The 16,336-nt window shown below is 44.1% G+C and overlaps 3 protein-coding genes across 4 annotated transcripts; 1 reads left to right on the top strand and 2 right to left on the bottom strand.

Moving 5' to 3' along the window:
- The first annotated feature begins 839 nt into the window (after nucleotides 1-839).
- On the top strand, nucleotides 840-5,955 carry mtif3 (mitochondrial translational initiation factor 3). Its single transcript, XM_053445329.1, has 4 exons — nucleotides 840-890; nucleotides 1,994-2,450; nucleotides 2,912-3,063; nucleotides 3,766-5,955. The coding sequence occupies exons 2-4, from the start codon at nucleotides 1,997-1,999 to the stop codon at nucleotides 4,009-4,011; spliced, it is 852 nt and encodes a 283-aa protein (XP_053301304.1). The 5' UTR covers nucleotides 840-890; nucleotides 1,994-1,996; the 3' UTR covers nucleotides 4,012-5,955.
- heca (hdc homolog, cell cycle regulator) lies at nucleotides 4,099-10,760 on the bottom strand. The gene is made up of 6 exons (XM_053445328.1): nucleotides 10,259-10,760; nucleotides 7,509-7,939; nucleotides 6,899-7,454; nucleotides 6,293-6,459; nucleotides 4,841-4,995; nucleotides 4,099-4,638 (listed from the first exon to the last, which is right to left on the bottom strand). The coding sequence occupies exons 1-6, from the start codon at nucleotides 10,477-10,479 to the stop codon at nucleotides 4,474-4,476; spliced, it is 1,695 nt and encodes a 564-aa protein (XP_053301303.1). The 5' UTR covers nucleotides 10,480-10,760; the 3' UTR covers nucleotides 4,099-4,473.
- A 2,462-nt stretch (nucleotides 10,761-13,222) lies between these two features.
- abracl (ABRA C-terminal like) lies at nucleotides 13,223-15,614 on the bottom strand. 2 transcript variants are annotated; one of them, XM_053444763.1, is made up of 3 exons: nucleotides 15,465-15,614; nucleotides 14,398-14,463; nucleotides 13,223-13,814 (listed from the first exon to the last, which is right to left on the bottom strand). In XM_053444763.1, exons 2-3 carry the CDS (start codon nucleotides 14,456-14,458, stop codon nucleotides 13,630-13,632), a joined length of 246 nt encoding a protein of 81 aa, XP_053300738.1. In that variant the 5' UTR covers nucleotides 14,459-14,463; nucleotides 15,465-15,614; the 3' UTR covers nucleotides 13,223-13,629. The 2 variants fall into 2 exon arrangements, with proteins under 2 accessions (XP_053300738.1, XP_053300739.1); XM_053444764.1 differs by having other exon boundaries at nucleotides 14,398-14,465; nucleotides 15,479-15,567.
- Between the last annotated feature and the right edge of the window lie 722 nt (nucleotides 15,615-16,336).

Genomic DNA, 16,336 nt, shown 5'->3' with positions numbered 1-16,336 from the left:
ATAACTTGACTAAATAACGCACAAAAAACTTCATGGGGAATCAAATTTTTTCATTCTGAAACATCATCAGTGAGTTATTGTGTGTAAAGTCAATGGCAGAGGATCAAGAACTCCACGTTGTTACAAGGGTTTTGGAGCTGACGCAGGGAAATGTCCACTGATAAGATCGAGCTGCTGGAGTAATTATAGCACAGCGCGTGAGAGAGAAACAGGAAATCAACATTTTTATCAGCAGCAACAGTGGAGCTGGAATTGGTGTGTGTATGTGTGTGTGTGTGTCTGTATGTACAGGATGCAGTCACAAATACATATTAAGTGTATGTGCATGCATGTATGTATAAGTATCATAGACTCATGGTATATAAAGATGGACAACGTTAAATGGCAATTTGTAGTTTTGCTTTATTTTGGAAGAAGTTGTACTTTCTTGATTCTTGTTGTTCTGGGTTCGCACCCTCGGGGTTGAATGCACTTATTGTAAGTCGCTTTGGATAAAAGCGTCAGCTAAATGAAATGTAATGTAATTATGTAATGTAGTAAGCAGCACGACAATGGCACGGATTCATATTAAAACCATATAATATAAAACGGGTACATCCCAGTAGAACCTGAAGAGATTCTGGTCTGAGGATATTTTGTGTTTTCCTTACTCAAAATGTTTTGTCCTCCACATGTGACCTGTTTCTGTTTTCCACCTCTCAGAAATAAATAAACAAATTATTAATAACTGTGAGCTGCAGAGTCAGAAAACACCAGAACACCTGGTGAGCCTGCGTGTCCAGCTTTGTCCACTGGGGGCGACCCTGTGGTCTTCTCGCATGTGTGTTGGTTCTGCTTCAGAGAAGAAGAACACAGCGGAAGTAGCCATGAGTGAACGACATTGACGCGCAGTGAGTAAAAAAAAACAACACAACTATTGAAAAAAGCTTGCGTTTAATGACCCACGTGATTTGCGTTTATATATATTATACTAAATTATATCATGTCGGCCGTTTGGCGTTTGCAGTAATATTCGTAACCGAGAACGTGTTAAAGTACAATCACACGTCTGTACACACCTGTACACACATGTACACACATATACACACCTGGACACGTCTGTACACACCTGTATACAACTGTACACGTCTGTACACACTTTCACGTGTAGGACAACGTGTAGCGTTGGTCTAGATATTTGTAAACTGGTCTTTCTGTCAAATCCAGACTCCGCTACAAAACATAACAGCTAAGTGTTTACACATTTATTACACAACAACCGAGGCATGATTCATGTGCTGGAATACATGTACTTAATCATTGAGGCTTCGTGCTCCGTTCGGCCTTAACTTTACTGACCTCACTACGCGTTTGGACAATTTTTTCAATGTTCACAACCACATCTACTGTTAATCGTACACTGTGTTTTGGCCACAGACGTGTGAACCAACGCGGTCAAAATCCGAATAAAAAACGTGTGTAAAACTTCTACAAAAATAATTAAGTGAGTTTGGTGTTAACCGAATGATAGGGTTAAGCCGAAAGATGTGAAAAAACAATGTGGTTAACATGTGTGTGTGTGGGTATTGACAGGTAATTTAACTTATCTTTAATTGGTTACTCTGTGAATGGAGGCTGGTGTGGTGGGTGTGTGCAAACTTACAGAATCAGTCTAAACTAAACCTTTTTTCTGGGATTAAAACAAGAGGCTTCACCACTTCCAGAACCATCCGTCCCCTGAACGTGCCTGATGGTTCAAATCAATATCCATTAGTTATTTTCTGCTCAAAATCTATGAAAATCTCGAAAAAGGCCTTTTCTCACAATGTCAAAGATAGTGCGGGGGGGGGGGGGGGGGCTATTCTTGAAACCACCCCCTGATCCGGAGCCACACCAAAATGTAACGGGTTCTCTCCAAACCCAAACCGCATCCTTCCACCAGGTTTCGTGGTAATCCGTTAAATAGCCTTTGTGTTATCGTGCTAAACATCTGACACCCTCTCCTTCTATCCAGGACATGTCTGCAGGTTGTATACGGTGGGTGTTGAACCAGGGCGTCAGAGCCGTGTGTGGCGTCCCGCCTGGTTCCCGGAGCGCAGCATCGCGGTTTCTCGACTGCGGAGACCGATCAAACATCGTCTCCTGGAGCTGCTCGCCGTTCTCTACAGCGGCCGACGATGCGGAAAAGACTCCTGCACAGACGAAGAAGAAAAAGCAGGATCCCAGATCCCACGCCACGATCAGCAGCATCGGCCGGAAGATCCCGCAGAAGCAGATCCAGGTGATCAGCGAGACGGGTGAGGACCTGGGCCGGATGCACCGAGCAGATGTGATCAGGGTCATGGACGAGCAGGGTCTGAAGCTGGTGCTGCTCAATGAACACAAAGAGCCTCCCCTCTACCAGCTGATGAGCGGCAAACAAATCCACCTAGAGCAGCTGAAACTGAGGGAGAAACAAAAAGCGAAACCAGGTGTGTGGTGTCCGAGGGAGAGGTTTCACAACTTACTGAACTTTGTCAACTCTTAAAAATAATCTGTGGTCAGTTTAGAGACAACAGAAGTGAAGTGAAACATTATCATTTAAAAAAAACAGCAGGTAGAACTGGTGCTTTTGAAATGAACTAAAAAGCTGCATGATGGGAAATGTCAGATCCAGTGTTTTTGGATCTTCGACTATGACAAAGTCTAAAAGTCAGGATGTCTTTTTATTTCATCTATTATCATTCTCTCAAATTGATTGCGTAGTTATTTGGTAAATGTCAGCAACATTTCCTAAATAGTCAAAGTTGACATCTTTAAATATTTATAATGTAATTTTCCTTCTACTTAAGACGTAACAATAACTTCCTGCACAGTCTCTTGCCATGTGAATCTGTGACACATGGTGTAACATGTCACTGGAAACAGGCGACTGACTGTATTTCCTCTGCAGCGTCTGTGCAGGTGAAGGAGCTCAGCTTCACATCTGGCATCGCATCTCATGACCTCAGCACCAAGCTGAAGCAAGTGGACAGCTGGCTGGAGAAGAAGCACCACGTTAGGATTACTCTGCGTTCAGCACGCGGAGCCCCCCCCGGCAACCTGGTGAGGATGAACACACTTTGTTGGGTTATATTTGGTTTTTTTTTTTTTGACAGGAAGAGACGACAGGATGTGAAAGGAGAAGACTGACGTACTGTATAGTTTGTGGTCGGCCATCAGGGTTTCCATACACAACAAATTACAAAGCATAAACAGTAAATAACGCTATGAACTCGTGTGGATATGAGGATACAAAACTAATCAGTTCCTGAGCTTCGTGAGCAACGATGATAGAAACACATCTTGAAAGAACCTTAAAGCAAAAACAGCTCAAACTACAGAGACCATACGATTACACTGGATTCACCATATAAGGACTTTTTGATGAGACAGGTTATCACAGATTTATTGTCATGTTACTGTCCGACTACCAAAGAAGCGATAAACCTAAGATATGTTTGAGGGTCATGCAGATTAGTTTCTCATCTGTCAAATCTAACCCTTCAAAATAAAAAAATAAAGTTAAGTATTTTTAGACACTGTAAAGTAGAACGTGGATTTTAAGATACGTTCGAGGTAATTTAGAAATGTTGTCATGTTTATTAATCTGTCAAATCAAACCCTTTTGATCGAGGTTTCATATCTTGGTTGCAAATGACAGATTTATCAATAAAAGCATTCAAAGACAAGACGGATCTCTCGCAGGATCTTTTCTGTTATTTTCAAGTATCGGCCTCTCACACGGGGGAAATCTTCTTTCCACAGGACACCACTTTGGAGCAGATGGTGGAACAGCTGGAGGTAATGGTGGGATTTGTATCCAAGCCCACGGTCGTACGCGAGGGCCGAGGAGCCACGTGCATCCTCCGTCCGGCCTCGGCCAAGGAGATCGCACAGAAAGGAAAGAAGTCTGTGGCGCCGCGGCCAGACGACTCCGGGTCAAAGGTCGCCCGGAGCCCGACGTCGCCCGTCAGCAGCGAGGAGGCGACTGACGGGTCGATGCAGCCGTGATCTGAGTGGGAATCAAACATTTGTCCCTTTTCATTGGAGGGAAAACGTGTGTCTCTACGTGAGGAACATTTCAAACCAACACTCGTGTTCATCTTTCTCGGCTTCATTCAAGATTCATCTTTATTTATCTTTTTGTTAAAAAATAAAAGTACATTTTGGCGCACAGATACATTCACTTGTCACAGTAAAATGTGTTTGCTTGACTTAAAAGCGTCAAAGCCACATTTTTGTTTATCAACACCTTTCTCCAACAGCAGAGATCCTATCCTGGGATTCATTTATTAATTTCCTTTTTTTTAAACTAGAATCATTCTCTTTCCTTATACATAAAAAATAAAAGCGTGAACTTAAAACACATAAAACCACCATAAGGCCCAAAAAAATAAAATCTTTCCTAGATTGTGTTAGAAAAAAACCAACGAGAACTGGAGCAGCCGCACGAGCATGCACACACAACATTTGTCAATAAGCCTCGAGAACTTTGTAGGAGGAGAAGGGTTTAACAAAGTGATAGTCCAGGTTGCCGCAGTGAGGGCACTGCTGGACGTTACTGTACTCGGAGAAATACTGCATCCCGACTCGAACGTCCACCACCGGCTTCCCGCAGTGCTTGCAGTTCAGTCGAGCCTGAGGAAGCACAGGGAGGAGAGGGGGACGCTGGTTGGTTAAACTGCATGTGTGTGATAAAGTAAAAACACAGATAGCTTCCCAAGATTTGGAAGAATCTGAGCTCGGGGTTCTAGATTTTGGTCTGAAAAAATCTCATACTATACACGTTTCTGTCAGTACTGCTGCTGATACATCAGCTGGCAGAGACGAGAGTTCCTACCTGGCAGCACGGGGAAGCAGCCAGGATGTCGTAGGTGTACATGGTTCCCAGTTGATGCCAGCTCCCGTCCCAGCGTGACTTGCATTTGATGCAGACGATCTTGTGGACGCCTTCTAGACAGTCCACGCAGATGGCGTACAGGTGCATTAACCTGCCTGTGAGGAACACAAGGAAACGCAACGAGTGATGTAATACATGTTTTCTAGATTAGCATGATGCCACAGTTCTCCGCTGAGTTGATTTCATTTCCTAAACTGCGATGCCACTCAGTGGTCGCCTGGAACAAACCCGGCTGCACCGAGTTACACACACTCACAAATAATCTGTTGTTTTACTTCAAGATAAATAATTTGTTTCCTGGAAAATGTGTGAAAATGTTGAAAAACGCCCAACACCAAGAAAGTGATGAATAATTCATGGCCTTGTCCCAAGATCTGGATTTACTCCCTGACCCATATTGCATCCCTCCACTCAGTTTAGTGTGAATCCATCATGTTATTTTGTATAATCTTCACAATATAGGAACAAAGGAAAATATGTAAATCATTAAAATATTAGTGGAAATATTAGTTAAGATCTCGTTAAATTCCATCTGGGGCCTGTTCTACTGAAAACTGTTTAAATGTTAAATTGTGTGAACCCAATAAAAAAAAGTGTGAACACATTGTTGAGAGAAATATTCTGCTGTGATGAAGATGATGATGAAGATGAAGTGGATCCCGTTTTATTATTGTGATTTAGCGATTTGGAAAAACAGAGGTTTTCATACTGATCACTTTACAGAATGTTTTTATATTTCATCCTGATTTGCTGCAGGTGAATCTTCCATCGTGGTTCTAGATCAAAGTTCAGAATCAAGTCAGAACTTTGTACGACAGCATCGAACTCAAAGAATATCTGAATTCAGTATCAGTGAGGAACTTTGGTCCAAATCTCAGAAACTGGGTCCATAACTCAAGTTTCCTCAGTGTTTTCACATGATTAACATTCATAACATGTCAATCATGTTACAAATAAAGTCGAGACAACATGTGCCAGTAAAAATCACGTCTCCTATGAATGTACTCGGTCAGTAATGTGCTTTAATAAACCACCTGATGTTCTCTGTAACAGTTTCACGTCTCACTGTGTTTAATCTCCTCGAATCCGCTCAGAATCAACGTGCAGCCTTCCTCTGTGGAACACGGCTGTTTGCTGGGTTGTTATGGAAAAGGACTTAAGGGACCAACTTCTTAACCAGCTTTGTAGAACTGTTTACCACTGAGTCACTGAACCAGGGTTTAACCCCGAGTTAAATCAAGAGGAGGTTGAACCAGCTTCGTGGAACAGGATCCAGGTCAAGGACGAACATTTAGAAAATATTACACATAAAAACCTATTCTACTGTCTTGTATCTATACTGAGAAACATAATCTCTGATCTCAAGCTTTGATCTGGAGACCCAGCTCTGACCTTGCAGGTGACAGGGCACGTCGTACTCGATCTCGTCGTGGCGCGAGGGGCTGAGGAACAAGGTCCCGTCCACCAGGGGGAACTGCTCGAACACAGGCAGCGCCCGGTGGCACAGCGCACAGTTCACCACGTTCCTCTGGCTCGCGCTGAGGGCGGACAGGATGAACCTGCAGGACAGAGAGGACAGGGACAAGCTTTGAAATAGTGAACAACACCTTCATCACGTCTGCTACTCTAGAATCATCCTTTTTTCACTGGTCTGGTTTTAGCTCATCTTTAAATCTGAGGACTCAGTTACAAGAGGTGCCTTCTAATCTTTACTTTTCTTCCACCTGTGACACAGACGATTATCAGATGTCGATATCAGTCACAGATTAAACCTCTCACCTCAGAAATGAATGTTGAATTTTGCTTTGTTTGCTTAAAGCTTCAATAATATGCTGAACCTTAATAAAACCGTTCAACAGATGAACAAAGACTGAAACGTGAATATATCAAATCACTGATCCCACATGAACCAATATCTAGATTTTAACTTAAATCAAGTTCATATAGGGTTACATTTGTTAATCAGTCTTTAGAAATTCAATGTCCCTGGAGCTCTACCTGCGCAGCTCCTCCCCCTGCCCGGCCTGGGCGTCGTCCTCCATGCGGACGTGGTAGGTGTTGAGCTTGTGTCGGGGGACGTGGGTCAGGAGCTCCGAGAGGTCCAGCCTCCTCAGGAACTGAACCGGGTGAGAGTGGGTGCCGTCCCCCCCACTGCCCGAGGTGAGGCGGTGGTGGAGCGGCAGGGCGAAGGACAGCGGCAGGGGGAGGACAGAGCCGGGGTCCAGGTGAGGTCCCCCGCCCCCGGAGGCTCCCACAGAGCAGCCGCCCGCCCTGCTGAGGGCCCCCCCGACCAGGAGGTGTTTCCTCTGTGGGTCCATGTGCACGGCTGATTTGAGGAACTCCCCCAGCTGACGGGAACCCCTCAGGCCTGCTCCCCCTGATCCAGGGGCAGCAGTTGGGGAGAGGGAGAAGCCGGTGGGAGGAGATTGTCCCGGAGAGTCACACGGAGACTTCTGAGGAAGGCCCAGAGGAAAGTGTCCTCCTACTGCTGCTCCTCTCTCCGAAGAGTTCTGTCGGTCCACTGATTGTCTGCGAGGTAAATCCTGACTCGAGGCTCGGTGGGACAGTTTACCTGCTCCTCCTCCTCCTCCTGCTCCTGGTGTCTTACTTTTCTTAGGCTCCTCAAAGGGCCCGTCCCCGGACCCCACACCCCCGCCACTGGCCCCTGTCCTGCCCGCGCTCCTCTCAGACGGCTTCTTCTTGCGCTCGTCCTGCGTGCGCTTCACCTGGTACCAGTCGGTGTCTTTCTTCAGGTGACCCTGGCCGCAGCGGCAGGAGCAGAACCTGAAGGCCAGGTCATAGCCCTTCTTGGTCCACATGTTCTGCCGGCACTGCTTCTCGTTCCAGGAGCGCGCGCGGCCGATGCAGTTGAACTGGACGAGGATGGAGCTCTCCCACTCGTAGAAGCACTGCAGATGCATCCAGTTGCCGTACGGGCAGAGCTCGTTGTTGCAGAGCACTCGCTGGTAGTCGTCCTTCTCCAGGTCGATGGGGCGGCCGAGGCTGCAGCCCAGGGGCGTGGCACACTGGCACTCTGAGAGGACGAGAGGAGGGAGGAGGGTTTGAATGTGTTTCTCATGAAAGTTTCCCTAAAAAGAGACTTAGGTCTGCAAATGATGAGTCTTTTTCTGAGCCATCGATTCATCAAAAATGTATAAAAGATAAGTTTTGAAGTGAATCCAGCAAAAGTTTATGCAGAATTATAATTTTGGTGATGAATCATGTCATTGCAATTAATTTAATCAGGCAAATATGCCATTTGCTGCTTTTCTTTGTCCTGCATGATTGTAAAGTGAATTTTGGGTGAAGTTTATAAACAGGTATTTGGAATATTAGACTTTATGTTCAAGGGAGTTGTGTGAGTGTGATTCCTTCTTCTACTTTTTGCACGTTATTGAAATATCCTGACCCAGAAAATGAACCCGTTGACTGTGAAAATATGCACAGACTAATCCCTAATCAACATTTTCCATAAACTGACAAATCAAATAATGGATTATTGTCGTAGAGCAGCTTTAAAGCCAAAAATGTGTCTCCATCAGAAGTTACATCATCCACGTGATTCTCATCGTGAACCCACCAGATGAGATTATTATTCAAAGCGAGCGACTCCGGCGTCTTTTTTCTGCTTCACCGCCATCGATTTATGAAATTCAACTGGGCCATGGAGGCCTGTGAGCGGCTCTATTCAAGCCTCGCCAGCTCCCAAGTCTGGATGTGAATCAAGCTAATGTGGGCACACAAGTGACACAAGCAGCAGCTGATGATAATACTCTGTGGGGGTGGTTTCCTTCTTCCTCTTCCTGTGCACTCTTGGTGCTTTCATACAATGGAGGCGGGGGGGGGGAGACTTGAAAAAGTGCTGCACTGGATTCAAACTTCAGCATGAATGAAAAGTTGCAGAAATTCTCTGAAGGTTTTTAATTGACTTTTACATCGTTTACACTCCTGAAAAGTTGATTTATTTCCATATCACTCGAGGCTGCAACTACTCGTCTCATCTGCTTATGGATTATCTTTAAATCAGATGCTCGTCACAACTTCCCAGAGCCGGAGGTAATAAAAGAGCTTGTTCTGACAGAATGAAATGATAATTTGAGGAACATTCTTTTTAACATAATGTGAGACATTAAAAGAAGCAGGAAGTAGTCAAATATTCAAGGTAATAAATAGAAAAAGTAGTTTTCGCTTCATTGAGTACCAGTGAATTTACTTGTTTCCGCACTGCTTCACAGTCTAACATCTTATTATTATTACTATTAATAGAACTACTAGTTAGCTAACCTACATTATGATGATTATCTTTTTATGATTTGTGTTTACTTTGCTTTCTCCTGGTTGTAGCAGTCTTATTATATTACTATGTAATAACTAGACACGGCCTGTAGTACTGCACTACATCAATGATTACATCAAAAACTGTCTGTCTTTATATTTGTTTTGTATAAATTCTATGATATCAGAAGAGAGGTGGGTTTTTCAAAGTAAAAGTCTGTTTAAAACCATATTCTTAATACATTCAGGGGTGAGGAGGCAAACAGGGAGACGTTCTCTCTGTATTTCAAGTCTGTTTGGGATGAAGTTGAACTTGAGTGCGCAGACCAGCGGTGAGGTGTCAGTATTGCCCTCGAGGAGGCGGAGGAGGAGGAGGACGGGGAGGAGGAGGAGGAAGGCCACAACCATAAACTGAGAGGATAAGGAAACAGTAAAAGCTGAGGCCTGAACACTGCACGTTCCAGCCATCGAGCATCAGCGTGCATGTAAACACTGATGCTGCACCTTTGACAACCAGGGTTATCATTTACAAATGGGAATAATCCTTATGACTCAAGAACCAAACTCCATTTAAAGTTTTCACAAATTAAGGATTCCCTGCTCATCGGGAAGTGTCAGATCATATTCAGACGTGATTTCACGTGTTCACACGAAGGGACACAAGTCGCTGTTTAACTCGGCTTCCTTGAAACGCACCGAGCACCCTCTGCTTCAGTGCCACTTTCACTTCTTCACCTGCTGCTGCAGCCGGGATCTCCTCGGGCCACAACACACTGCGCGTCCAAATCAGCGCAAATCAATCGCATTACCGGGTGAAATCCCCGGTGCAGGTGGGAACCGGCTACTTGCTGGTTCACGGAAACACCCGCGACATGCACGATTACCCACGAGCCCGTGCAAGGCCTTCGGTCGTGATGGAGCCGTGCAGCCTGCAGGTGGGGATAATGGAGGCAGCGCTAATAAACAGCGACATTTCTCATAGAGGTCTGGTGCTGGTCCGTGGCGTCCGTGCACTGAGACCACGGACCAGCACCGGGAGCACCGTGACCCCAAAACCTCCCCGCATCCCCGGAGCTTCTCCTCCGCGTCTTACCGCTCGAGCGCTCGCTCCGGGGCGCAGCAGCAGCCGCCGCACCCGCCGTCGCTCCTCCGACTCCCGCTGCCGCTCCCGCCGCCGCCACGGCCCCTGCCGCCGCCGCAGCCCCGGCCCCTGCCGCCGCCGCACAGGCTCCATTTTCCTGCTCGTCCCCGCTGCTGTTGGTGCGGCGGCTCCGCTTCCCCTTGCTGCTCTTCTGGTTCGGCATCGTGCGGGACTCCGGGCGCTTCTCGACCTCTACGAGCGGCCGCGGCGGGACACGTCTGTGGACTCCATTAGCGCGGCGGCTCCGGCGGCTCTCTGTGCGGCTGTGGCGGCAGAACAAGACTCACTAAGCGGCTGTAACCTCAGTGTCCGCGTCCCGGTCAGTGTCCCTGTCTGTGTCTGTGTCCGTGTCTGTGTCTGTCTCCCTGTCTCTGGGTCTGTGTCTTGACGAGGGCGTGTCCGTCTCTTGTTTTGATTCCTGCTCTGCTGTTTTCTTCCACCCCCTGACGTCACGCGGCAACGCCCCCCCACCATTGGCTGTCAAAAGATTCATGCTGCGTTCACGTACCGGAGAGAAAGCTCAGGTTTTAGCACTTCGAAAACCGGCAGAAGTTTTACATTTTAAAGTTTCAAGTTTTATAATAATAAAATAAAAGCAATGTGAGAAGACATTATACATTCAAAGGTGTTTTGAATCTAATTGGATGGATTGTGTGTGTTAATAGTTAGTGCATGAACATGTATGTGTGTATGTACAGTTTATTGCACCTTGTGTATATCACATTCACAAAAAAACTTTATTCAATTAATATTGTGATTTTTCTCTTGTTAACTTATGACCTTGCTCTCGGTGGCATCTTGAGTTTTCAACAATTCTAGCATGTTCAGATATTCCCACAGCATTTGAAGGCAGCAGCAGAGTGGCGCTGCACAGTCAGAAGATGAGAAGAAGTCATGAGAGTAAAGAATGTGATTCCCAGGTCGTTTTGAGATCAGGAAACATGAGAAAGAAAAGAAAACGCAGACTGAAGGGCTCAAGTGTAAAGATTTTATTCTTTTGATCTGTATTTCACATTAGCAGACACCTCTGTTCTTTCAGGAATATGTTATTGCCGATACAAAAGACAGTAATGAAGCACTTGAACACTTTGCGCAGGCACCCTGACCCATGAGTTGACAGAAATGGCTCGAGTTATTGGCACAACTCAGATCATAACTTTCCCCTCTGACTAAAGACCGTCACACAGCGAGTGCAGCCACAGCAGGTTGATCTTGAAAATCCAAAATGACAGTGATACAAGCAGCAGGTTTCTTCCTCTCTCTGGCTTTTCTCCAATGTCCCCACAACCTCTACTGAACCCATGATTATATTACACACGACTGATCTTTTCTTCTATATTCAACGTTATTCCTAATCAGAATATAATCAAGCTCCTTCTCTTGATTTCACCAGATTTTTTTTTTGGTCCATCTATGCAACAAACAAAGTAAAGAGAACTGTGATCAGACAAATAGATCAAGTCAAATGCAATCAACAAACCAACACCTGAAACACAAAGAGTTTGGCTAACACAAACCTGCAAACCAGACGTGGATCGAGTCACTCGTCTATTATCACAGGAAGATATGTATCTGATGAGTGAACACGAAAGTGTTTGATATTATCCATGTTGGAACAACAGCTGCCGTAGACGTTACATTCAAGCAAAAATCAGTTTGATTGCTGGTCTTTCATGTGTATGGAATAATTAACAAATATATGGAAGCCCAAGTGGTCAAAATTAGATATTAGATAAAAGTAAATACAGATAATATACAAATTTACCTGTAAAATAGTTTAATTTTTTTAACTCAACTAATGAATATGGAATCTGTTGCACTATAAAAATTCTGTTCCATTTTATTTCAGCAGTTTTTGTTTTCTTCCATTTATTCTCTTGAGTGATATGAGGCAAATAATGCACTAAATGAAAAGTAGCATTACAAAATTAAATGGTCACTTAGAAAATAAATTACATTTGAAATAATAAAAAACTGCTGGAATTAAATGAAAATGCGATGACTTTTTATTTTGAGATTAAATTTGATCATTTCAAGACAGTTTTATTAAATAAATCATCTGTATTAATTAATATGCTTATTTCATAACATCATATTCATAAATAGTTGACTACTTTGGGCCTCCATACTAAGCAATGATATTATATTTACTGATGGTGATTTAAGCTGGTGGGAAACGGAGCAAACTGGTCACGTCTGATCTGCAGGTTTCATCGGACCTACAGTACTGAATCAAAACTATAAAGCTACATAATGTGTTACAAGCATGGAACCTAATTTAAGCCATAGCAAGTGTTACTTAACATATTTTGGTTATGTTGATTTGGTCCTGAGAATCAATACAAATCATCTTTTGCATTTGGCACCAATCACCCTGTAATGAAACAGCAACACAAAAAAAAGGCACAAAAAGAAAAGGTTTCTCCATTTGATAATCAACTATTTCTTATGAAAGGCAAGTTCAGGAGTTTTGTTGAGCAGAGAAAGTTCATCGTTGACCACATATAAAAAAGATGGAATTAAAAACTACTCTCGGCGGCTGCAGCTGATACAAATAGGTGCAACATTCTTAAAATGCACTTGTCGTTGTAGTATCCGTGAAGGAATCGTTGAATTTCCAACAGCACTGGTCCTTTCAAGTCTTTTTAAAAAAGGCCACAAGAGGTAGTATTAGTGACTCATGTAAACAATAAATGGAACGGCCATTAGGTGACATTGTTGTTGGACTCACACTCACGCTGTATTAAAGCTGCACTAGATTAATATGTGAAAACAATCATTACAATACATGATTTTTTATCATTTAGGTCTTGGGTCAACTCCCACTGCCACTTGAGGCTGATGAAAAGGAAGTTTTGCTATTGCAGTGGTAAAAGGAACCAGTATCTTACCATTTTCACGATACTGGTAAAAGTGGCATTTCGTTGTGATAATTACCATATACTGTAATTTACCCAAAAATAAACCCGAAAACCCTGAATTAATGCGTTACAAAAACTATAACACTCCCAATTTGTGCGTTTGTGACATCACAGACCCGTGGTTGATAGCAAGGATATTAGTCATTTTAAACTTTGAATGTGGCTGTTTGCCAGCCCATGAAAACTCTCAAATATGCCGACCTGGCAGCTGGGTCTGCTCAACGTGGCATACTGTGAGGTGCAATCTGTGCGTTTTGAGTTCAAATATTGAGCACGTGAACATGGAGGAGGATGACTGGAAACAGAAGCTCAGGGGCAAGAAGCTCAGAATTTGGAAGGATTCAGTGAGACCCACAGTTGCTGTAGAAAAGCGCCTGGTCCAGATTTCCGTCTCATTCCTGCAGCAGGACGACGTCGACCTGGTCGTGGACGCCCTGCAGGAGCAGCTCGCCCTCGAAGCTGATGATCTTCTTCCTCTTGGCAGCTCTCAAGGTGCCCACCAACGCCTCGAAGATGTTGGCACAGCGGTCGTCGCTGAACAGCACGCCGAACTTCACGGTAGTTTGACCGAGATCATCTGAAATGAAAAGTAAGAAACAGTGTTAGTAAATAAAGTTAATTTACTGTTTAAAGTAAAAAAATACTTTCAAAAATATGCAAATGATCATGATAAAGTGTATATTTGCACATCTCAATTAGAAAAAAAACAATCAAGTTTAAAAATTGTTGATTATTTTGCTGTCAATCAACTAATCATTCAATCGACTAAATGCACTTTCCACTGATTTGCATGCTCAGCATTCTTCTAAGTGCGAGAGACAGATGTGTGGACATTCCAGACATGACATGAGAACAGCATCTGCACCAAAGAGAGATGCAGAGAACAAGACTCAGACGCACACAAAGAGACCATCTTAAATAATATATTAGATTTATACGCGAGTGCAAATGGACATCTGCAGGCTTGAAGTGATTCATTCATTCATCTCCATGTAATCCCCATGTTCTTGATATTTATACATCCATCATTACTGAGGCAGAACACAACACGACAACATGTGAACTAAACATCACACACACAGTCGTCACAAAACATCAGCGACACCCACTTTATTAAACCAAATTTACAGAAGGTACCATGATTCTGACACCGGACTCACTTTTACTGCCGAGCCGCTGAATCTCCTGCACCAGCAAATCTATTTCATGGGCCACATTCATTGTTGCTAAAAAAGATGGGGAAACAAAAAATAGAGTAGATTAGACAACACATTTGAACTTTTACAACATTCAGCTTTAAACGGGTTAATACAACTCATGACCTGGGAGCGACTGTCACTGGATCATACCACTGAGGAGCAGGGAGAGTCCACCAAGACAAACTCTACTCAAGACTGAGACGCTCTATTGTTCAACGAATTCCTTCTTACAAGTAGAAACTCATCCATTCTTCAAATCGGCAGGAACGTGACCCAACAAGAAGAAATGGTATCAATTAAATGATCAACTTCCCCATTAGACATCATGTGCACATTGGGCAAAGCAGGGGATATATAAATCTAATCATTCCCTGCTGGGTGATCTAATGGTGGCCGAATGCTCCAGAGGGGGGAAGTGGTTCAGAATTAAGTCATAACTTTAATTCACCCCATTGTTAAATCGGATTAAAAGCAAGGTAATGTGAATTATGACTGTTTTCGCAAGGGAGTCTTGGGCTGAGATTTGTTTTCTTCCTGATAATAAAATAAAGATTAAAGACGAGAGAAACAACACACATGCTAATTTCAATCCTCTTCAACACAAAATGGAAAAGAACAACTAACAAACAGGGGGATGTGATCCGTGCACAGTTCACCAGAAGGTAACACGCTCCAACACGAACAGGGCGTTCTGTCAATGCGGAAGTGGAACGTTAGCACCGGCTAGCAGCGGCTAGCATCCACCCGGACGCTCCCCGTGACTCGGCCGGTGCAAAGACCGAGGATCTGTACACGTGATCGGGTTCGTCTCCGCGTGTCTGTGGAAGTTTCTCCCGAGGAGGAAGCGGTTGTTTCTCTCCTCTGGAGCCGGAGACGCTAGCTCGCCGGTTAGCCGCCAGCTAGAGGAGCTGCAGGGAGCCTGGAGTCACCGATAACCGGATTAAATACGCGGGCAGGTCGGTAAACACAATAATCCAACTCGAACACTGCGCGGGATTAGAACGCGACTTTGATATGAACATGTTTACCTGGTTCCTCTGATGGTTCCTCGGGTTGTGAACTCAGGAGTTTTTAAAGAGTCTTCCTCATCCACCGGCTGGAGGCTGCTGCTGCGTTCAGGGTCGGCTCGGAGGGGTTTTAAGCACTTCTAAGCAGGGGCGGATATCTTGGGGTGGGGGGGTTCGGGACAACACCCCCCTAAAAGAAAATGCAAAGAAGTGAACTATGTAGTCGGACAGGTCAAACTTGACATTTTTTTATTAAGAAGCAGGAAAACCCAGATAGAAACTGCTGCAGGTGGAGAGCTGCTGGAGGGAATCAGAGTCAGAGCGGAGGACTTTGGAATTTACCCTCTGGTGAAAAGTGAAGAATTTAAGTTTCTGTCTCAGGGGAGTTTGACCAGAGCTTTGCTTCTATTGGTTAAGGGGCAGCTGGTTCTTTAAAACCCTTTAGCCAATGTACTTATTTATTTAAACAAAGAAAATTTAACTTTAATACGACCCATTGTTACGTTGAATTATAAACAAGGTAATGTGTTGTATTTCCTGTGTGGTCAAATTTCCCATAACACGCGAAGGCACCGTCAATTGGGACAGATGTGTGATTCTCGCAGGGAGCTGCCCCATATATGGCAAAGAAGAAGAACAGGAGCTCGTTGGGCTTTTTTTCTGCTTCTAAATAAAGTTTTACCTTTTGAACTCGAGTCAGAATGACACGTGTAACCGGTTACACACATGTTCAATAAGCAAATATGCTAAATTAAAGAAAAGCTTTTGATATCAGGCCCCAGAAAACTCACAAGAAGATTGTAACCGTCTGTATTTATGTAACATTCTAAGCAAAATAAACCTACGAGTCACTTGTTTGTGTTGAAAGCTTCGATCCCCTTTCCTCCCACTGG

The sequence above is a fragment of the Pleuronectes platessa genome, chromosome 17, assembly GCF_947347685.1.
Source record: "Pleuronectes platessa chromosome 17, fPlePla1.1, whole genome shotgun sequence".
NCBI classification, from domain to species: Eukaryota; Metazoa; Chordata; class Actinopteri; order Pleuronectiformes; family Pleuronectidae; genus Pleuronectes; species Pleuronectes platessa.
The sequence above is the reverse complement of the archived record's forward strand: the minus strand, read 5'-3'. Positions and strand labels throughout refer to the sequence as shown.